This window comes from Lepidochelys kempii, chromosome 8 (genome assembly GCF_965140265.1).
Source record: "Lepidochelys kempii isolate rLepKem1 chromosome 8, rLepKem1.hap2, whole genome shotgun sequence".
Taxonomy (NCBI): Eukaryota; Metazoa; Chordata; order Testudines; family Cheloniidae; genus Lepidochelys; species Lepidochelys kempii.
Genome location: NC_133263.1, coordinates 11,004,231 through 11,027,076, shown reverse-complemented (window position 1 = coordinate 11,027,076; position 22,846 = coordinate 11,004,231). Strand labels below are relative to the sequence as shown.

Genomic DNA, 22,846 nt, shown 5'->3' with positions numbered 1-22,846 from the left:
ATACGGTGGTTGCAGTGGTAAATAATAAGCCTGGAGAAAAGGTTTATTTAAAGAAATTGTATATATGTGATACACATTGAAGAATTCTGGTCACAGAATCCATCCAATTAACTTAAATGATGTACAATATAAAAATTGCCTGCTTCTAGAGTAGGTAGAATACTGTTGGCAAACAAGCCTGCCATGACTGTACTGTGTTCAGTGCCAGCACTTCAACAAAATTGTAGGTCCTGGGAGTATCTGTCAAGTTCCATATATACAACTACCATTTTAGATATGTTCCTCAGAAGAAGTTCTTGCTGCTGCTTAATAATATTTCAGAGTTTTTTGTTCTCAGTTCATACAGGATATTTGAGTGCTGTCTAGTATGTTTAAATATCGTACGTTGAAAGCAAAACTAAAATAGGCTTTAAGGATCTGTTTTGTTGGAGTGAATCCAAGATGAGTGAGGGGTGGGGGTTATCCTAGGTTTGACAGGTCTCACAGGATCTTGCAGTTTTTTCCCCTGGGTCTGCCATGCTTTTCAGCTGATAGCACTATATGAACACACAATTTTCACACAGAGAAGCCTGCTCATTCTCTTAAAGTATTTTAGTGAATTTTTAAAATGTCCCTTCATATGCCTTTCCTTATTCATGTCTTGAGAAGAGAACCGTTTTCTTACTGCTCTGCTTTATAAAGATCATTTTAGTACTTAAAATTGTTCTCAAAATTGCATTACCATTGGTCAAACTGAAACAGTTGCCTAGTGCCTTAGAAAGCCAAAGGTACTGTAACAAGGTACTTTTGGGCTACTTCTGATGTGGACTACTAGAACCATCAATAGATTAGAAATGGAGACAATATTACAGAGCTGTGCTCATGAATATTAGTCCTGAGGGCGTTCTGTGCCAAAACATTTTAAAATTCTGCAGGTTTTATTTGTCAGATAAATGTGGCGGCTCCCGCACGCCATTGGGGAGCACAGGCCACTGAATGCACAGAAGTGGGACTCTGAAGGGGGGGTCCAGATTAAGGTGGTTGGGGGCCTGGGTGGGTGCAGAATTCCCCCAGGAGTACTAGGTAGATAGGCTTGCATAAGTTAAAACTTAAAGTTAAAATCTGTAATCTTAATGGAATTTTAACTCTATGATAAGTGTAGAGTCACTGTTCCTGGGACAGTTGAATTTTCTAGGATGATTTCTGTTAACTTCACAAGGGAATACAGTTACATTATCTACTTATGACATTTATTCTGAATGTCTCCCCTTTCTATATACAACACAGCCACCAAAAATACCAAACTTATCTCATTTTTGTAAAAGCACTGCACCCCAGCCATGGGTCACTTTTGAAATTTCAGAATTAACTTTTAAGCTTCTTATTTCTTCATCTTGAGTTTTATTTTCCCCAGGAGAAGCAGACATTTCTGTCGCAGCCTGCTATGTACCTCTGTTCTCCAACTCAACACAGCCTACCTCTCCAATTCAACTCCTCAGAGATCCCCAATCAATACCTTACCATGGGAAGGTCAACTGACTAGTGGGGCAGGAAAGAAGCAGAATAGAACAGAATTACATGGAAGAGAGGCCTGACCCCAAATCCACTGTGAGCCACTTGCAGTTTATCAGCTGACGAAGCAATCTGCTTCTAAGTTACTTTCCCCAAACTTTATCCCACCCCAGACTCTCAGTGGACCTGATGAGTTCACCGATAGCTGTCAGTCTGAAAGATTAGTTCGGGTCTTCCTTTATTATATGCAGTGTTCTAGCTGTGACCATCTCAGGATACTAGAGAGACCAGATGGGTGAGGTAGTATCTTTTATTGGACCAACTTCTGTTGGTGAGAGACACAAACTTTTGTCCCAGTCATCAGGAAGAAAGGAAGGGGGAGAGGGAAATCAGCTGCGGGGAGGGGTTGTTAGAGGGTTATAGATTGTTGTAAGCCATAAATCCAGTGTGTTTCTTCAGTCTGATTTTTAGTGTCTAGCAAAGTTATTAATTTAAGCTTCCAGGCTCATCTTTTTGAAAGTTTGCAGGTTTCCTTTTGAGGATGAGGACTAATAGGTCAGATACAAAATGATTGCTTTGTGAAAAATATTCACCCACAGGTGGTATGGTGTTTCTGTCTTTTATCATTTTCCTATGTGAGTTCATTCTAGAGTGTAGTGATTGTTTATCTGGTTTCACTCACACAGTTGCTATTGGGGCATTTAGTACACTGAGGTACACCGCATATTGTGATAGGCATGTATAGGACCCTTGGATCTTGAAAGGTGTGTGGTGGCGGGGGTGATGATAGTCGTAACAGTGAAGATACATCTGTAGGTTATGCATCTGTTGTTCTGGGAGGGTCTAGTGCTGCTTTGAGCTGGACACTAGGCATTCTGTCCTATAATTGGTGAGAGAAGGCCATCTAGTGGCTGATATAAAATGAAGTCGTCTGAGGTGGAAAAAGTGTGTTGAACTGCTTATGTGTATATGACTAGAAAAATATCTTTTCAGGGAAGTTCTTCAAATGGAAGTCTGACTAAATTGTCTCAGAGCTCAAGGAAGTTATTTACAGTAATACAACTTGATTATAATCTGAAACAATTTTTTAATCTGTTTTTTTTTCCTTTTGTTTTTAAGGAGTTCATCTCTACTATGTTGGTGGGGAAGTCTATGCTGAGTGCTTAAGTGACAGCAGCATATTTGTACAGAGCAGGAACTGCAACTACCATCATGGATTTCACCCTACAACTGTGTGCAAGATTCCCAGTGGCTGCAGCCTTAAAATTTTTAACAATCAGGAGTTCGCTCAGCTTTTAGCTCAGTCTGTCAACCATGGATTTGAGGCAGTGTATGAGCTTACCAAAATGTGCACCATTCGAATGAGTTTTGTAAAGGTAAATAAATTCTTTATCTAAGCATTTAAATTTACTGTGGAATGAGAGAGGTTCAAGCAAAATATTCAGATTCGCACTGATACTATACTGCAGAAAGTTTTTGCAATGTAACATGATTTTTACATTTTAATCTGACACCTTGTGTTGGAGTATCATTACTGTTACATGTGTGATACTTGCCAGGTGAGTGTGTTGGCCATAGTAGTTTAGTAGGTCCCTTGCTCCATCTGGTCCAGTTAAATGCTTCCTTTCTCAGATCCAAAGCATGCTATAAGCCTTCGCAAAATGAAAAGGAGTACTTGTGGCATCTTAGAGACTAACCAATTTGTTTGAGCATAAGCTTTCGTGAGCTACAGCTCTATATGCTCAAATAAATTGGTTAGTCTCTAAGGTGCCACAAGTACTCCTTTTCTTTTTGCGAATACAGCCTAACACGGCTGTTACTCTGAAACCTGCTGTAAGTCTTGTAAACTTCCATTTCTAAAGGAGACTTGCATTGTGCACTCACATTTCAATTTGAATGATGGGGTAAGAATAAAGTGACCTGCTGGACAACTAACGTGGCTGTGATCCATATGGTAAAACTGAAGGAATACATATATAACAGTTTGACTCCTCCTTGTGCCTTCCTCAATTCCTGCTCCCCAAAAAAGTTTGAGTTCTTAGACAAATGAATTTCATCAACCTTTTGAGCCTTCAGTATACCTTTTTGTAGAATGAAGGCAGACTTTTATTTTTTAAATTTATGCAGCCAAATTGTATTCAGTGCCTTTTAAAATAAATTTAAAAAAATCTGCAATATCTGTAGTTCTCAAAAAACCTGGTTTTCTATTAGTAAATGGCCTGACTCCTACTGTAGTAAGAGGTGAATTGTGCCACTAAGCTCTTCTGTATCTGGTCTTTAAAAGGATGTTCAATATTGGGTATTCAAGGTTGAACAACACAATTGTTCTTGCTTATTTGGGGGCCTCTAATAGCTTTAAATGTCCTACAGCCTAACTTTGCATTTCCTGTTGCTAAAATTAGTTTGGATTAAGAGTATACACTCATAACGTCAAAGGTATAACATTTGTTCATTTTTATAGGGTTGGGGAGCAGAATATCATCGTCAAGATGTCACAAGCACCCCATGCTGGATAGAAATTCATCTTCATGGGCCCCTTCAGTGGCTGGATAAAGTACTTACACAAATGGGCTCACCACTTAATCCCATCTCTTCAGTTTCATAGTGCTGCAGTATTACCTTCAACTCTACCTTTAGTGAACTTATTTTAATTCTAGAGAAACTTCCAGTGTGGATACTGTGAGCTAGATGGAGAACAGATATGGTTTAACTTTTTACCCCCTTTGTGACCAATTCCATTACATATTGTTGATTTATTTTTACATTTGTTTGTTCTTGTGATACTAAAGTGACAATTGAGCCCTATTGGGGGAGAGGGGAGTGCGACAAAGTTTCTTGAAAAAATCGCAACACTTTTCCCCCTCTTCAAATGAAACTTAAACAGGTATATGTCTAACTGGAACATATTTTCTTCACTGTCACATAGGGACAAGAATTTTGAAGACAGATTTTAGGAGTAAATACAGATCATAGATTTTTAGTGTTATAGAACTGTACATTCTGTTTGCTGAACATGTGCAGCTCCAGATTTCAGTCAGTATTTTATATGTAGCTGTGTAACATCTTATGGAAGACTTCTGTCATAAACAAAGTTAGCCTTTATTACAGCTAAATTTGCCTCAATTTGAACAATGTGAGTTAAGTGTACACCTCTTGAAATACTTTTTTTTTAAACGGATATGGATGGTGTAAAAACACTTGCATTAACTTTTGGAAAATGCAGTCATAAACACACTATATACATTGAACATAAATTATTAGCCTTGTCCCATTCCAATTTTATAACATTGCTTTTAACCACCATTTAACGAGTAATTGATACAAGGTAAACTCTTTCGCACTGCTGCGGACTAGTCAGTTCTTGTTTTGCCTTGATATGCACCCATGCTGTTTTGGATGTAATTGCCAACACCTAGCTTTTTAGGTACCCTTTTGTATTTTAGTATACACACCACTTTTTATAAATGGTAGTACTTACATTGCAAAGGAGCTAAGTTCTCTAGCTGTCTGTTTTACCTATTCAGAATTGGCATGTTTTAGGTCTCGTAAATCACTTAGCAGTTGTTTTGCAATATTAGTAATGACCCTGTACTTCACTTCCAATACAGATTTGATTAATCTCTCTTTCTCATACTGTTTTGAAGACTGAATGGCTTAGCAAATTGGAATTGAGTGCAGAGCGTTTTATTTCTAGATCAAATGCAGATGTGGTAGATAATTATCAAAAATCATGACTGTAAAGACTTATGTCCTGTGTGAAATGGTGGTCTTCATCCCAATCCTGATGAATGAGTTTCCCCTCACATAGTCTAGGCCTACAGTTGACATTCTTAGCATTGAAGCTAACGATTGCATGTAGATGGAGATTAAAGGTTTCAGAGGAGCAGCTGTGTTAGTCTGTATCCGCAAGAAGAACAGGAGGACTTGTGGCACCTTAGAGACTAACAAATTTATTAGAGCATAAGCTTTCGTGGTCTACCGCCCACTTCATCAGATGCGTAGAATGGAACATATAGTTAGAAGACACAGACACACAGACACACACACACGGTGGAAGTTGCCATATGAACTGTAAGAGGCTAATTAATTAAGATGAGCTATTATCAGCAGGAGGGGAAAAAAAAACTTTTGTAGTATGATCAAGATAGCCCATTTAGACAGTTGACAAGAAGGTGTGAGGATACTTAACTTAAGGAAATAGATTCAATATGTGTAATGACCCAGCCACTCCCAGTCTCTATTCAAACCCAAGTTAATGGTATCTAGTTTGCATATTAATTCAAGCTCAGCAGTTTCTCCTTGGAGTCTGTTTTTGAAGCTTTTCTGTTGCAAAATTGTCACCCTTAAATCTTTTACTGAGTGGCCAGGGAGGCCAGAGAGGCTGTTCTTTTTGATGGAGATTAAATTGCCCTTTCAACCACATAAGAAATCCTTCAGGGTCAGGGTTGAAGTACGCTGGTGTAAGGCTGTGAAAACGCTTGTACTGCAGCTGCCTGCTGTATTTGTTGTGTCACTAATTGGAGGACTTTTGATGCCCAGGCTGTCAATACAAACACTAAATAAAAAAGGGGGAATCTATGGGTAATGTCTTTTCCTAAGAAAATGCGGGAAAGAAATGTATTGTGGAGAATACTAGGTGAAGTGAATTATGGCCAGACTCTTTTAATTCTAAAGTTTTTATGTGCAGAGTGCAGGGCCTTTTGTATATAATAACTATTCCCCTTCCCCTTTCCCTATCACGCAAACACGTTATTTACCCACCCAGATAAAATGTTTGGGAGGTAGGCTGAAAACTCTAAAACTTAAATATAAGAAGGGTAGCCATGTTAGTCCACATCTGTAAAAGCGGCAAAGAGTCCTGTGGCACCTTATAGACTAACAGATGTATTGGAGCATAAGCTTTTGTGGGTAAATACCCACTTCATCGGATACATGTAGTGGAGATTTCCAGAGGCAGGTATAAATATGCAAGCAAGAATTGGGCCAGGGATAAGGAGGTTAGTTCAATCAGGGAAGATGAGGCCCTCTTCCAGCAGTTGAGGTGTGAACACCAAGGAAGGAGAAACAGCTTTTGTAGTTGGCTAGCCATTCATAGTCTTTGTTTAATCCTGAGCTGATGGTGTCAAATTTGCAAATGAACTGAAGCTCAGCAGTTTCTCTTTGAAGTCTGGTCCTAAAACTCAAGTACTTATTAAAGGATGCTTTGTAGTTAGCTACTGGAGCCCAAGGGTATTGATCACTTTTTTCTTCTTGTGTCCTTTTATTGAATGACAAAGTTTGTGCTTAAATGTGGTAATCCCTGTATCACATAGTACATAAGTAAATCTTTTTAAAGGAACAAAATTGTTTACATATCATGATAAATTCTGTTTCTTATGAAATGCCTTAAAGGAATAAAGCTAAACTGATAACGTTCACAGATCTATAATGCTGTCTTGTACAGGAATAAGTATTTGTACTTGATCTTAAACACTTTCTCCAGCATTTTAAAAATAAAACATTTTCATGAAAAAGAGGAGTAACATTACTTTGTCATTTATCTTCTGGACCACTGTGTATTCCTTTGAACTGTAGCCAACAATGGTTTTATTGAAAGAGCAACAAATTCAGCTGTTACCCACAAGATCAGGCCTTCCAGAGTCAAAATGAACATTTTCCTACACCTATATTTGAGTTTTCTTCGTAAGTTTGTAACTCTGCATATATTTAACACTGTGGTATCTTTTCTAGAATAATTTTTATGATTAATGGCATGACACATCAGGTTAAAAGAGTAAAATCTCAGTTGCAGTGCCTCTAAAAGATTTCACTGCATCCAAGCTTGACTTTTTTTTTTTTTTTTTTTTTTTATTGGCTTCATCTACGCTCGTGTATGTGCCTAGCTGAAACTAAGTAAATGATTCAGGAATGGCTGCATGGGTGTACACAAGACAGAACTAGTGCTTAATGTGGCCAGACTGGCTATATGTGCATCAGTACTATAATCTTAGCAATACAGTAGAACCTCAGAGTTACGAACATCAGACTTACGAAGTGACCAGTCAACCAGACACCTCATTTGGAACCGGAAATATGCAATCAGGCAGCGGCAGAGATGCACCAGAAAAAAACAGAGCAAATACAGAATAGTACATTGTGTAAAACGTAAAATACAGGTTCAACCTTTCTAGTCCAGCACCTTCAGGACCTGACCAGTGCCGAACCAGAGAATTCGCCGAATCACAGGAAGTCAATGCAGAGTGCCAGCGGGTCTCCATAGGTGAATGAAGCAGCGGTCCAGGGAGTGCTGCAGTACCTCCAGGCTTTGTGCCCACTGTGGCCCCGCACCTGGGGGCCCCACTGCCAGCTGGGGTCCTGGCTACCAGCCCCCCACCTGGGGGCTCCGAAGCCAGCCCCTCACCCAGGGTCCCTGCTGCTGGCCCCAGGTCTTCCCTCCTCCCTCCCAGAGTTTTAATGTCGCAAATCAGCTGTTCGTGGTGCTCCGGAAGCGCTGGGAGGGAGGAAGAGTTGGTAAGCACAGGGCTGCCTGTGTATGAGGAGTGGGGGGGAGCTTGGTGCTGGTGGATGCTCCGCATTCACTAATTTTCCCCCTGGGTGCTCTAGCCCTGGAGCACCCACTTAGCACCTATGCTGGACCACACATGTTTCCAGACCAGGGAGTGCCGGATTAGAGAAGTTCAACCTGTACTAAAAAGGAAAGCAGCATTTTTCTTCATAGTAAAGTTTCAAAGCTACATTAAGTCAATGTTCAGTTGTAAAGTTTTGAAAGAACAACCATAATGTTTTGTTCAGAGTTACGAACATTTCAGAGTTTGGAACAACCTCCATTCCTGAAGTGTTCATATCCTATTGCTTTGCTCCTACATTTTCTTCTGCAGAGGCAGGCTTGCGAAGTGCTGCGCTTGCAGTTTAAGTGGTGCTTATCATAAATACTAGGACTCTGTAAAAGCTTTCTAGTTTTGTGTGGTGCAGAGTCATGATATATTTAGTTCTGTTTAGTTTTATTTGTGTCGGAGTATCACCGTTCACACATCTATGCAAGGACAGGCTGGCTGAGAACTGCTTGACACTAAATGTTTAAATTCTGTGATGGCAAAGATGGAAGCACTCATCACCGTATACCTGTGAGTGCAGTTGCTGTTTAATTACATTGCTAACAGGTACAGAGAAACTGGATGGGTCGGGGTCTTGGAAATAGGAGATCAAACCTAGCCCTGCTCAGACTCTGTTACCATTTTATGAAAGCAATTTTGCCCTATGTAAAATAAAGTAAAACTTCAATCTTTGTTTGGTGGGCATGATTCTGTATCTCACTAGCCACCAGCAATTAATTGTTAGCCTTGTTGGTAACTCCAGCAGAGAGCCTAAAGATAGAACACCTATATGCATATAGATTATAGGCATATACTGAACTACCGTTTTGGCTGGCTCATAAAGCTGCCGGGGCATGACAGAGTGAAGTGAAAGTTTGGACAGAGGACTTTAGCCTTACAAGCTGTCAATCCAGAACTTTTCATGAGTATTAAATTCATTTAATTGTACATGAAGGGGCAACATTGGGTTACGAGATATCCTGTAGAACCAATATGTAACTTTTTGGTATGACTGAACAGATAAAAATGGCTGGTTAGTCAAAATAATTGAGCAGCTTACATGTTGCGATTGGTATAGGATTTCTAAAAGGAAACCTTGGAATTCTTGATGTTTTGCCTGAAGCTATTGGGGTTTTTTTTCCACAGTATTACAATGTAAAAGTTGTACAGTATACCTGTTGGGCAAATACTCCTGTAGTCTAGGGCTGGCAAACCCATGTGTAAATGTGTCAAGATTTTCCTAGCTTGAAATACTCTGAAAACTAATGTTTTAGTTTCCCAAACAGTGATTAGGTAGCAGTTTTCAATAAGTACAAGCCATTTTACATTTTTTTTGCCTCAAAGAAAAGTTAGTTTGTGTGTGTGTGTTTGTTTGTTTATTTATTTTGTAGTCATGAAGTTTTTCTTACGGAGGAAACCCATTTTGAATTCAAATTGATAGACTAAACTATTGTGTTACATTGTAACTGTGCTTTCTTATGCTGCTCCAGAAATCTACTTTTATGTTTATTGCTAGCATAACCTTTATGCTTCTGTTTACACGGTAGGAAACATGGTTTTTTCATTTTACATGGTAGGAAACATGGTTTTTTCATTTAACTGTTATCTTCATTTTGTTAACTTTATCTTTAAAATGATTAGGTTTTGTTATGTTTTTAAAAATATTTTTTTGCATACTGCTGCCCATATTTGAATAAACATGAAAAATTCCCACTCAGAATGGCTTTTTTCCCTGTTTTGCTCTAAATATAATTCAGCGGATGCCTCCCAGTACTTATAAATGTATGTCTATATAGGTATGTTTTAAAAAGTATAATTTGAAAGTCCTACAGGATATAATGACCCATAAACTCTTAATTATTCTTGTAATTGTCGCTATTGGTGTGTTTAGTTATCTAGGTATTGCTCCTTATTGAAGTGAGAACAGGGAATTTCATTCCATAGGCAGTTTGCCTGGAACACTTGAGGCTATAATGTAGGGTTGGTTTGTATTTTTGTTTGTATTTTTTTTAAAGATTTTAATTAAAAACTTAATGTATTTGAGAATTCTTTTGTCAGCTGGATTGTGAGGTCAGTTTATTAAAACATATTAAGGTACATCACAATCACAATAACGGCTTATATGTACAATGTATTTTTGTATATCACCCACCATACTGTGGACAACGAATACCAGCAATTTGACAACAGTTGTTTACCATCCATAAAATCTTAGCTGTACCACCTATTTAATGAGATTCTGGCAAGTAATTTTTTGAACATACGCGTGGCTAGCATAACAGTCTTAAACAACCCAGCATCCTGCCTAAGCCCTGTAGAACTTGAAAGTAGTGACTGACAGCTTCCTCATGCGAAGAAGAAAACTGAGAATATTCCTTTTGAAACGGTTTCCTTAAATATTTCAATAAAACTTAATGTCAGTGTTTTTAGGATCAGAGCAACTGCCTTCATTATAGTTTGACCTGTTTTTACAAACTTTTTAAAGCAGGGGAGAAGTTAACATTCTTGTTCTAACTTCCACATTATCTTGGTAATTAGAGCAAAGAGTAATTAGAGTTTAGGGTTTTAGGGTAACACTTGGAGTGGTGAGGGGAGGACAAGTTAAGGGAAAAGTTAAAGCTTTTGTAGAATATACCCAAAGATACCTGCAACATAACATTTTTTTGCTGTGTTAATTTGGTTGTGGACAGGAGAGTCGGATCGCAAAGATCCTGAATGCTTCCTGTGAGCTCTATTCAGCAAATACAGAGGGGTGGAGGAGGTTGGGATAACTTTAATAAAGTCAAAGAAACAAGTTTTCAAATGTTTGATTTTTTTGAAAACATGCCAGTTTAATAATTGTATTAAGATAGTTGAAATAAAAAGGAAACGGTACAGAGTTCAAGCACAGAAGTTTCTGGTTATCAGGGAATGAGGTACAGATTATCAAGGGGTGCGAAATTCAGTTTAGGAACAGGTGGCACAAGGAATACATCATCTACAACCTCCCCAATTGGGGGTAAAAGGTTAACAGGTCAAAGTACAGACATTGAGATATGGGGGTATGTTGTCCATATAATGGCTATGTTCAGGTGTGGAGTATAATGAGCGGATATGATGATGGGGATGGATCTACCCTCATTTGGGGGGATTTAATGTTCATTGAGTTTATGGTTCCAGTTCATACGGTCCAATGGAAAAAGCCTCTCAGTCCCTTTCCCATAGTGGATGCATGATGTCGTACCGGCTCACGCCTCCTGGTACTGTCGGTAGCCGGTGATGTGTTCGATGTAGATGTCCCTGGACCATCAGATGGTGTCCGAGACCATGAGGCGCCGCATGAGCTGTGCGTAGCGTCGACCGATCCCACAGGTCCGCAGCACACGCTCGTTGCAGGGGTCCCAAGCGCCCAGGGCTCCGACGATCAGGGCATCCGTCTGCACCTCGTAGTCCTTCGCTCTGAGGGTGTCGGCCAGGGAGGCGTATTTTTCCAGCTTCCAAGCTCGGGCTTCTCAGAAGGCCGGGGTCCTGTTCTCGAAGGGGACACTGATGTCGACGAGGATGATCTTTTTCTGGGCCTCGTCGGTGACTACCACGTCGGGTCACAACGGGCTGTCAGTACTAAGGATGGCGCAGTTCACGGCGACCTCCCCCAGGCGCGGTGCGATGGCTTTCACTAGGCGGTTCTGGACGGCGTTGTGGCGCAGCTGCCAGGCTCTGGAGCGGGGCCTGCAGCTGCACAGGACGTGGGGCAGGGTCTCGTTGGAGCAGCCGCACTTCCTGCAATGCTTGTCTCGGTTCCCGTGGCGGACGACTCCGTTGAGCAGGACGCAGTTGAGCCGGGCGCGGTGGATGAACCGCCAGTCGGCGAAACGGGTGAAGCCGCCCCCGGCGAGGAAGTGGTTGCTGGCGTCCCACTTGCTGGTCAGTTCGAAGGCTTTACCCTGGTCCGGTTTACGCTTCAGGGCTTCCATGTATAGCGATGTAGATGGCTGCCTTCAGGGTCCTCTCCAGCATGCCCCTGGTGCTCAGGGTGATGATGGTGTTGTCCTCAGACCTGATCTGTGGCACCAGGATTCCCAGCTCCTGGCACTTCTCGCACCACTCCCAGCGGCAGCCAATGCACTTCCTAGAACCAAACTTTACCTAGAAATAAATGCTAATACTGGGAAAGCAGATCTAGAATATAGCTGAAACATGCATCCTTTAGCACAGTTGTTTTCAACCTGTGGCCCACGCACCCATGGGTAGCCGTAGACAATGTCTAAGATTTCCAAAGGGGTCTGCACCTCCCTTTGAAATTTTTTAGGGGTCTGCAAATGAAAGATTGAAAACCACTGCTTTAGCGCAACACAGACTCCTCTGAGCCTTTCATAGAGTTTGACCTGATTAGCATTTTACTCTCTGAATTTATGCAGTTCTGATCATACTCAAGGGTACCCAATAATTTACAGGAAATAGCAGAGAATTTATTATCAAGGTAATGTACAGAGTTACATGCTATGCCAGTCCACATAAAAGCAACAGGAGGGACCCATTATTTGATTAGTTAGTACAAAGCTGAAACAGTAGTGATGGCACTGCTTGATCTTGTCAGCACTTCCTGCTTAGGGAATTGCTGTGGGCAGGCACCAAGCTTCTTATCGTCAAGCTGCCTATGATTTTCAAATGCTTTCTCAATTGAAAAAATTATTGGAAAAAAAATACAAAACCAAGCTGATAGCTATGAAAGTATGAGAACTGGTGTAGAAAAAATCTTGGGCATTTTTAATACCTTCACACAGCTTTCAAACTTGATAATACAATAAAATGACATTTGCTCCAGTTTCTCTCAGCTATCAGAAGTCAGGATCTGATGTTACTATACACAAAGCCAATAACAGTGCCGTTTTCTCTTCAGAAACCTTGGAGGAGTAGAGCTGGTGGAGAATTTTTCAACCTAATGTGTTTGTTGGAAAATTGCAACATTTCCCGGAAATGTACTGTTTTTCAACAAAACTTGTCTGGATGTTTTCTCATGTGCAGGATACAATTTTAGTCAAGATGAAACCCCCTCATCCCGGAATAGCCAGTAGCCCAGTAATTAAGGCACTCCCTTGGGATGTACCCTTTCCTGTCTCAACCTACATCTCCCATATCTCAGGTGAGTGCCATAACTGCTGGGCTAGTGGCTGTTCCCATTTTTTGTGAAACTTTTTGGAAGGTCTTGGTTTTGTCCTGCTGTGGATTAAAAATAAAACGTTAAAATTTTTTGCCAAACAGAATTCTTGTTTTTTAGCAAGCCCTATTAAGGAGTCTATTAAAAGGCAGTTAGAACAATGTCAGTTTGGGACAATGTACAGAAATATCAAACATCAGGGTTAAACTAAAAACAACTTTAAAAATGTCCACCTGTAATATGGTGTGGTCTTGCCATAGCTATAGCTGAGACTTGCTGTGACAGGATCCCCGGGGTGCAGCTTGGGACTGTGGGACCACTGTGTCCCATGAACCTCTCCAGCCTGGGCTGTCTCTCACAATGCCTTGCTCGTGACCAGCAGCAAAACCCTATAGGTGCTGTGATCACTCAGTGTACAACAGCATGTGGAGACCCACACCCAGCTATATTGCATGAATGCTCCCAGAGCCACTCATAAATCACACACGGAAAGGCACCAGCCAAATCCCTCCCAGCACTGTACTCCAGGAATATACCATCTTGCACTGCTTAAGATGAGCAGTGCACATTTATTAATTGGTTCACCACTTCATCAAGGGAAAGTGGACATACACCAGCCTTTGCAAACTTGAGCAGATTTGCCATACACTTCAAGCAAACTCACTGCTAAAGATAAACAGTTAAAGAAATTTATTGATTACGAAAGATAGATTTTAAGTGACAGGCAAAAAGTCAGAGTTAGTTACCAAATGAAAATAAAATATAAGCACGCAGTCTAAACTCTCAACCCTATCAGACTAGGCAACATCTAGATTAAGCAGTTTTTCTCAGCCCACTGGATATTGCAGTTCATAGTACATAGATTTCACCCTTGAAATCTGGGCCGGTCTCCTCTGCTTAAGTCTTCCCAGTGTCCTGGTTGCTTGCAGCATGGGTTGGGGCAGGAGGAAAGGCCAAGCATGAGGCCCCTGTGTTGTTTTATACCCTCAGTCCCATGTGCTTGGAGAATACAAGTCCAGGCATGTCTGGTGGGCATTGCTGAGTCCATAGGCAAGGTTGAGCAATTCCCCTGGTGTGGCCTCATGCAGGTGAGTCACTGAGTTGTAACTCCCTTGCTGGACAATGGCTGGTGATGTCTGTTCAGCAGCACCCACCCAGCTGTTGGTTACTTCCCTTGTCATTGTGTCTGTAAAGCTCGTATCTGGGCAGCTCCCAAACCCACAGCGTATTTTAGTGAAAACCGTACAATGCAATTCTTATAATTTCATATGCATTGATGATACACATATTTAGATGGGACAGTGACTTTCAGCCGATCATAACCTTTCCCCTGATGATACCTTACAAGGCATGCTTTATATGCAATATCACAATTACATAAAAATGAGGAATATGTGGGTTATAGGGTGCTCCCACAAGATATAGACTTGCTTTTGTCCCACTTCCTCCTAAAATCCTCAAAGGTCATTTCCAATTTCACATTTTACATGTATAGCTGGTGGGTAGATTTCTTTGCCCAAATGCTTGTCATTTGAGAGAGACAAGAATTTGTGGTGAGAGAGGAAGCAGTTGCTGGTTCATGTTTTGGACTTTTTTCTAATAACATGTCTTTTCATCTTTTCCCCTCACTCCCTTCCAAAAAAAAAGGGAAAAAAAAGCCCTAGAAAGTTCAAATAAAATTTAATTAGAGCCTACTGCACAGAAACGTTTCTGAGCCAGGGGCAATTATTTTTGCAAGTGAAGAGCTAGCTTTCCAAAATAGCAATGTCAACATGGCCTCTTGGGCTCTAATGTACTTTTAAAGGGTGTCAAATGAATGAAAACCTAAGCTTTCATTTAAAAATAAAATAAAGCCTCTTCCTGGTGAAGACAACAGTCAAATTAGAAACCTTGCTATGTAATTTGTTGCAGATCTTTATTTTTAAAAGATCGGAACCCATTTCTCTATGGTAGTTGCTCTCTTGAATGATAACCCATCACCATAACTTCAGAACTTTGGGTTACTTTTAAACTTAACCCTAACTTTAAAGTTTCAGGGATTCTAATATTAGTATCTGTAATAATTACCACCTTCTTGTAAGACTTTTTACCCTTGATTTGCTATGTTTTTCTCAAATTGCAGCTGAATAAGCTTTTGTCTGGAAAATAAGCTTTTGTCTTTAGGCTCTCTGCTACAGCTGATATTACTCTCAGTTGAAACTTATATGTTGTTAGAACAAAATGTAAAAGCTTTATTATTCCTGTCTGTTTTTTTCCTGTGAGGGAATTTAGAAGTATTGTAACAATGGATACATTTCATACCTGCTCATTAATAACGATCCAACTAAACTTTGCTCATGTAATAGCTTTAGTCTGAAGACAGAGCTTTAAACAAAAATACTCCACATTCTGGGTTAAGTGCCATAGTTCCTACGCTCAGTCCTAATGGAGGATGACAGCCAAATTTCCAATTGGCATATAAAATAAAAATTAAGTACTTATGAAACCAAGCTCTTAAATGTGTCTGAAGTCTTGCTTGTTTTGGCTAATCCATGTAACTTGAACACTCACATGTCAAATATATGAATACAGGTTCTCTTGAAATTTAGCTAAAACTGTCACTTATGCCTGTAGCATTTCATGTCGTGTACAGCTTACAATTTTCTATTTAGTATAAATATAAGCGACATTTAGAGTCTATTTTCTATAGCGATTTCTCTAGTTAACCCATTGGATGTAAAAGCTCACTGAGTGGAATACTGAAACAAAGAACACATGCTCAATAGCATTCTCAAATTCAGTAATGAAGGTAACACTGTCAGCTTTCTCTAAAAGGGGTTTAATTTTCTAATGCACCTTTTAAAAAAGATAAAATCTATAGAATTGAAGCTTTTAGACTGTTGCTAGATATCAATTTTTTGTTTGCATTGTTGAATATTCAAATTTCTGACTCGGCTTTGAAAATTTCTGCCATACTGTGCGTATTGTCAAGGAGACTAGCAGCTTCAAATACTAATCGAAAGGAACTTTTCAGAAAGTGAAACTAGTACAAAGCTGCCTGTTTCTTGAGTGCTGCAGACAATAGGGCTACAGCTAGAAATGAATCTCACCAATATGAAACTGAACAATCTGGATACCAAAGTGGAAAAAGAGTTGGCAATTAATTGAAAATAGGATTCTGTTTGTGAGAGAGAGAGAATGGGAGGACCCTTGAAAACATTTCTGTCTCTGACCCCTACCCATCTGGTGTACTCCAGATGTACCTTCTCCTACGTTCTCCTTGGGCTGACTGCCTTCTATGAGGCAGAAGCATTAGGAAGAACTGCCCGTCTAAATCCCCGTTAACATGCTAAGGTAACCAGAGCTGAGCCCTATTACATTTACAAAAGGGGGGCCCTGCTGTGTCAGTCCTACACCCATGCTCCTGTTTGCACCCCAAGGATCATGCTGTCTAGGTTTTCCCAGAGGTACCCAATACCTCTGGACTAACCTGTCTCTAGAGTCTGCATGGAAACAGAAGAGAAGAGTCACTCCGTTTTCTTATCAACGGGGCCTAAGGCTGCAACTCCCACTTAACCACAATGTTCGCTGAGGCTTTTTCTTCACTCCTAAAAAGAGCAGGGGTTTAAATTGGGGTGGCGTGTTAGCCATCCTGATGTCAAAACACAGCGAGGACAAGGCACTCTAGTTTTAATGCAAGGACAGCCCCAGCCACCCATCAGACGTAAAGTGTGTATGTGTGATGTCCTGCCACAGCTGTTGCCTCTCTGGCACTGCAGCGTCTGTCCCAGCAAACGCTGAAGCAATCTTTGCTTGTGCCTCCTGGCTTGGCCCTGCCACACTTGCCTTTCTTGCAAAGGTTTGTGCACTCATTTAATTTTAAGCATGTGAGTAATCCTATTTAGTTCAAGTCGACTCATGGTTTGCCTTCTCGGGACTGGGGGCTTAGATGGCCTAGGCGGTCTCTGTGCCGTGGTGCCTGTCTGTCTTTGACACGCCCGCTGCCTATCCCATTGTCACATGCCCATCCTTCAGGGCCAGCCCCAGATGCTGGCAGCATGCAGAAACCTGTTTGTGACTCATATTAAAGGGGACCCTAGGCACGTGTTCCCGCTTGCGCCCCAGGGATCAACACAGGTTTCTGTGCCCATGAAGAGTTTTGAAAATTTAGCCCTTTAGGGAAAAAAAGGTAGAAATAATGGATCAATAGTGTAACATATTAAGACACTCCAGACACGTCTTACTGAGACATTAATCTGTTGCTTGGCTTTATGCCTTAAAGCATACCTGAGGCATGTTCTAGTAAAATATATCCTGCTTTCTCTTAATCCGGCATTCAAAGATTCCCCCTTCCATAGAGAAAACAATCTTAAAAAAGCTATTCAGTAGCTATTCAGTTATTGCTGCTGCCCTTGCGTAATGGTGCCCTTCGTCTGTGGATCCATTCAGCAGGTTGCATACGCATCAGTCATGCATGTTGCGTCAGTGCACTAATTTGGGCTTTTAAAAATTTGCTTTCATGAAGAAAGCACTTTGTGTCACAGAAATGCTGGTTTTTCCATTTAACATGTCATCTTCAGTATCTCAGCCTATAAGATTTAGTATTCCATTGACAAAATATTTACAGAGCTTTATATTCATCAGGCAAAAGTTTTATGTAGAGCTAAATAATACATGCAGTCAATGCATTTTGTCCAGAAAATGAATAAACTTAATTGCATACTTAAAATCACTGAACTTTCCATTTCCACAAGACTCTTCTGATCTGAGGTACGTGGTCACATTTTGCAAATGTGTATGGAAAAGCAGCTGCTGTGGCTCGACAGGGTCAAGAAATGTGATGAGTTAATGCAGAACCTGACCCATTGATTCTAATTTACTCTATCGTCTGCTAATACGTAGCTGAAGTCAGTCACCTTGGCCCAGAAATCAGGTATTTTGCTTTTGTTCAAAAAGAAAAGCATGTTTAGTCATCAGCCCACGCTGTGACATTGTTTTAAGGTTTAAAGGGAAACTGGAGACAATGTTAATCTTCCGATTTGGGATACAAAGCAAGGTGTTTTCCATCTTATTCTGTTAAAATGGATTCCTGAAAAAAATCCCCAAGCAATGCAAATTCTAATTCATTTGATTAAGCCTTGGTGTATTTAAATCCTGGGTGTTACCATAATTCTAGATGACTATTAATAGGTTAATGGATTTATTGTGTGGGTATCTTTCTGCAGGAGACAGGCAATAGTGGTTTTGGATGAGACCATTTACAATGTAACATTTAACACAAAGCATGCCAATTATTTCATGGGTAAAGAAAGATATGTACTTAGATATCATCTTGCTGGGTAGGTAACACATAGAGAAAATATACTTTTCTATTAATTATACATTAGGAATCCCCACTCCAGTCGTTGAAAATTTTTAGAGGGAGGACAAATCTTGAAGAGGAGTGGATCCCCAAGAAGAGCAGAGAGAGGGTGGCAAAAGACTTTTGAAATCTGTGATGTATCCATCCCTGGCTTTGCTCGTGTGGCTCTAGGATCAGGTGAAGCCAAAACTGAAGTGAAACTCATGGGGGTGTAAATCTCTACAATGCAAAACCACCAGCAACCCCCCATGAATCAGTTTTTCATATAGCCTCATTACTTCCTCAGTCCCTTTTTTAGGCAAGCCACAACTCTGTACTTTTTTGGTGGTGGGTTGTTGATTTTTTTCCCCCTCTGCTAGCCAAGCCACTCAACCCAAATGCGGATATTTGGCACTCTGTGTTCTGGTGAGTCCCATACGTTTCATGGTCTTCTGAGTCTGCATCCCTCGTTCACAATCAGTTGCCAGCATTTACTGAAAGGAAAACTTTTCTGGGCCCGATCCAAAGCCCAGTGGAAAGACTCCCACTGCCTTCAGTGGACTTTGGAGAAGATCTTCTCAAAGGCCAGTCTTCTAGGAGGCCATATGTGGGGAGAGTTTAAGCAGCTGAGTACAAATGCCAAAAGAGAGAATGCAAATCTCAGTGCTTGTGTGTTAAGTAAGTTGTTCGATTGCACCCACAAAGATCATCTGGCCCAAGCATTACCAATCAACACATAAAATGCCAAGAAATTAGGTCCTTCTGCACTTGACTACTCTCACCCTTTCCAGGCAGAATGCACCCACTAGCCATGTCTCGTTGAAGATACCATCCATTTGTAAAGTGTTCTACAGGGTCTCCTGCCTGAAAATTGCTACACAGCTATTAAAGAACTATATCAACACATGCCACTCTTGCTGATGAAAAATGCCACAGGAAATTGGTTAGAACTGTCTAGCCTTGTATCCTTCCTCTGAATGGCCTGTATCGGATGTGTCAGCAGAAGGTGCAAGAAGCCCTGCAGTAGGCAGCTATGGAATAGCCTGCTCCCAGGGACAGTGTCCTCCTAACAAAAGCCAGGGAGAGGCTGCCTTATACCCTGAAGCATAAGACCGAAATCCTCACCCTGTTGACATTAATGAGCGATTTTCCATTAACGATGATGGGACCAGGATTTTATCTTGAGGGGTTACATCCCTTGCAGAACCCTTGGATTTTAATTTTCTTTTTAGGGATTAAAAAAAAAAATCTTTACTGGATGTATCTCTGGCTGTTCTTAGTCATATCAATCTCTCGTCTTTTTTGAATCCTGATGCTATAGCATCAACCTTACTTTTGGTTAATATTTTTATTATTTGTACTGTGGGAGTGCCTAGGAACCCTGGTCATAGACCAAGAACCCATTGTGCTAGGTGCTGGTACAAACAGAATAAAAGAAAGTTCAGCCTCCCACAGCATTTGTGGTATTTTTATTTAACGATATTTTAAAATGTAACTTTTTAAGAAAAAAGTGTCCCAGGTTTATTTTTACCCGGTTATTTTTCCGATGCCTAGGAAGCCTGACATACATTAAGAAAATATCAGGGCATGGGGGGAATTTTCTTTCCTCATTTTTAAAAGCTGAATTTCAAATGTGCAAAGAACACGCTTTATTTCCAAGACTGAATTTTTACTGCCCATTGAAACTCATTTGCGCAAATTACACAGGATACTTTTTGTACGATGCTCCGTTTCCTCTTCTGCTAAGGAGCTGATTTCAAAAATGAAGTTACTAAATTATCAAGATAGCTTTACGTTGTGCGTTGGGCCCTGCTGAATTACCCGTTTGCAGGAAAACAGATCTGGAAGTGCAATGCTGTGTGCATGTGTAGAAAATACTCCAAAAATGTACAAATCTTGCATGCAATGTATTTCACACTTTCAAACTGAAACTTGCTTAAAAGCATCCAGTAGTGTAGACCGCTCATAATGCCAGCTTCTTTTTGCTTGATTGAAAATGGTGCTTTTGAAGATTCAGTGAAAATAGTGAGAATCAAATAAAACACTTTTAATATTTCACAAATTGCATAGTTATGTGTCATAATCTTTTAGTTAGCTAGTTAATTCTCTAGTGAAGAATGCACCGACTTGGAGATGGTGGTGTGGTAGGAACCTGTTCTAATATATGTAAAATAAGAAAGGTCAATTTACTACAAAATGAAGAGACAGATTTTTAACTAGTGCTTAGTATGATCGGAAGGGGAACATGGTAAATTATCCTGTATCCAGAATTTTGTTGTGCAAGGCCCAGTGCTTGTGTAGTTTTCTTATTAAATGTAACTATGTACTGACAAGATAGTATATTTGACAGGTGTGGACCAGCTCTGTAATAATATATGAATACTGCCTCTTGAGTTGGTTATTGGGATGTTCACTCTGGGAATGTATTGGTTAATTTCATAGCAGGCTGTAAGAGAAACGAGCAGGATGGAAGAAGAATCGTTCAAGATAGGCCACCCCTCTGCAAAAACTTGAGGCTTGTTGCAGGGCAGTGGCAGAAGCAGAGGCCCTGAGAAGTCTTTTTGTAGGAAATTCCAATATTTCAAAAATAAGTTTTCATTCCGATTCAGAACAAAAACTAGAACATTCAAAATTTCCCGTGTCAAGGAAATTCTGAAAAATGTTCTGGAAAAATCCAAACATTTGTTTGATTTCTCTGAAACAAAATGGAGCATCTGGCTGCCCTAACTCCCAGAGACTCCTTGAGTTGCCCCGGACACCAGGAAACTCATTGGACTTCCCCTGATATAGAGCAGCTACCCAGGAGACCTTAGGGAAGCACAGGTATGCCACTATAAGGTCCGTAGCATAGACATGGTTGCACCTCCAAGGCTGTATCTTCACTAGGAAAAAGATGTGTTCTAAGCTTGGGTTAATTAGCTCAAGATACAATCCTAGTGAAGACAAGGCAGTTTGTAGTTTTCACAAGCCAGGGAAATCCCTAAGCTGCTCCATAGTCCTTATTGTGACCTGCTAACTCATGTGAAAACTACAAACTGCCTTGTCTTCACTAGGATATTACCTTGAGTTAGTTAACTCAAGTTAAGAACACACTTTTCCCCTCTAGTGAAGACAAGGCTATTCCTGTGATGAGGTAGAGATCTGAAGAATTTGGTAAAGATGGGTGTGTGATGTTTGGTTCTATTCCTCCCAAATAGGGTGACCAGATGTCCCAATTTTATAGGGACAGTCCCAATTTTTTTTATAGAGTCTTTTTCTTATATAGGCTCCTATTACCCCCCATCCCCGCCCCGATTTTTCACACTTTCTGTCTGGCCACCCTACTCCCAAACAATATTTAATTCAGAGCAACTGAGGGTTATCATAGTCATCCTGTATTTCTGTTCCCTCTGTGAAACTGCCTTCATGATATCTGGAGCAGCTACAATGTTGGGTATATTGGGAATGTGAAAAGTTTTTTACCTGGCAGGTCTTGATTTTAGGGTTTTCCCCTCTAACACTCGTTGGCATCACTAATATTTAAATTGGAGTAGGCAATTCTATTCTTTGTCATGCTTTCAGCATTATTAAGGCTGTTACTCGTGTGGCATGGAAAACGAACATCATACACTCACTTTTCAGGAGGTAAGGGAAAGGAATGCTGACTGTTATTTTTCTTTAAAAAGTATGTATGTATCATTTTATGTCAACAGATATTTTGTCCTAAGGGTTAAAAACAACTGTTTTCCATTCACCTTTTGAAGGTGCAAGCCTCTTGTTGTAAACAGCACAGTTATTTTGGACACTACATAGAAATTCTCTATATAATCCAATCATTCCCATGAAGTCTTTCTTCCTAAAGTCTCTCCAAACCCAAAACATATTCTCAGGAAAATCATGAACCTCTCAAGAAAGCACTGGAGTGAGAAGATTAGATGGATATTGCTTTGGAGTGGAGATTTTAAAGTTACTGCAAGGTAAAATGAAGCAAATACTGTAGCCTCCAAAAGCCAAATAGAGGATTAAGTCTTGCGGCTTTTTTGGTAGATTTCAAATCTTTGGCGAACAGTTCATTGCAGCTCTAAAAATTATCTTATTATCAAGTCAATGGGGAAAAAACATCTCATTAAGCTTCCAATAACAGCTGCAGTTCCATCAAACACTAAGAGAAATGTAACCCTAGGAATGAACAGATCATGTTTTCAGAGAATGTTTGCTAATGGTTGCTAACACCACTTCCTGTTCCCATGCCAGGAAACAGATAGAGAAATTCCTGATGTTGCAATGAAAATAGGAATGGAAAACGAACCAGTTGCAAGGAAAGGA

At 40.3% G+C, this 22,846-nt stretch overlaps 1 protein-coding gene across 14 annotated transcripts in view; it reads left to right on the top strand.

Annotated features, from left to right (window-relative positions):
- The window catches only part of SMAD5 (SMAD family member 5), a 36,463-nt gene extending 29,457 nt beyond the window's left edge, over positions 1-7,006 (top strand). For 13 of the 14 annotated variants that reach the window (XM_073355505.1, XM_073355498.1, XM_073355507.1 and 10 more), the window contains 2 exons: positions 2,611-2,867; positions 3,953-7,006. In XM_073355505.1, the coding sequence (XP_073211606.1) occupies positions 2,611-2,867; positions 3,953-4,096 (401 nt within the window). In that variant the 3' untranslated portion in view covers positions 4,097-7,006. Of the gene's footprint in view, positions 1-1,393; positions 1,588-2,610; positions 2,868-3,952 lie in introns of those variants that run through there. The other variant, XR_012160214.1, reaches the window with a different exon arrangement.
- Positions 7,007-22,846: the final 15,840 nt, after the last annotated feature.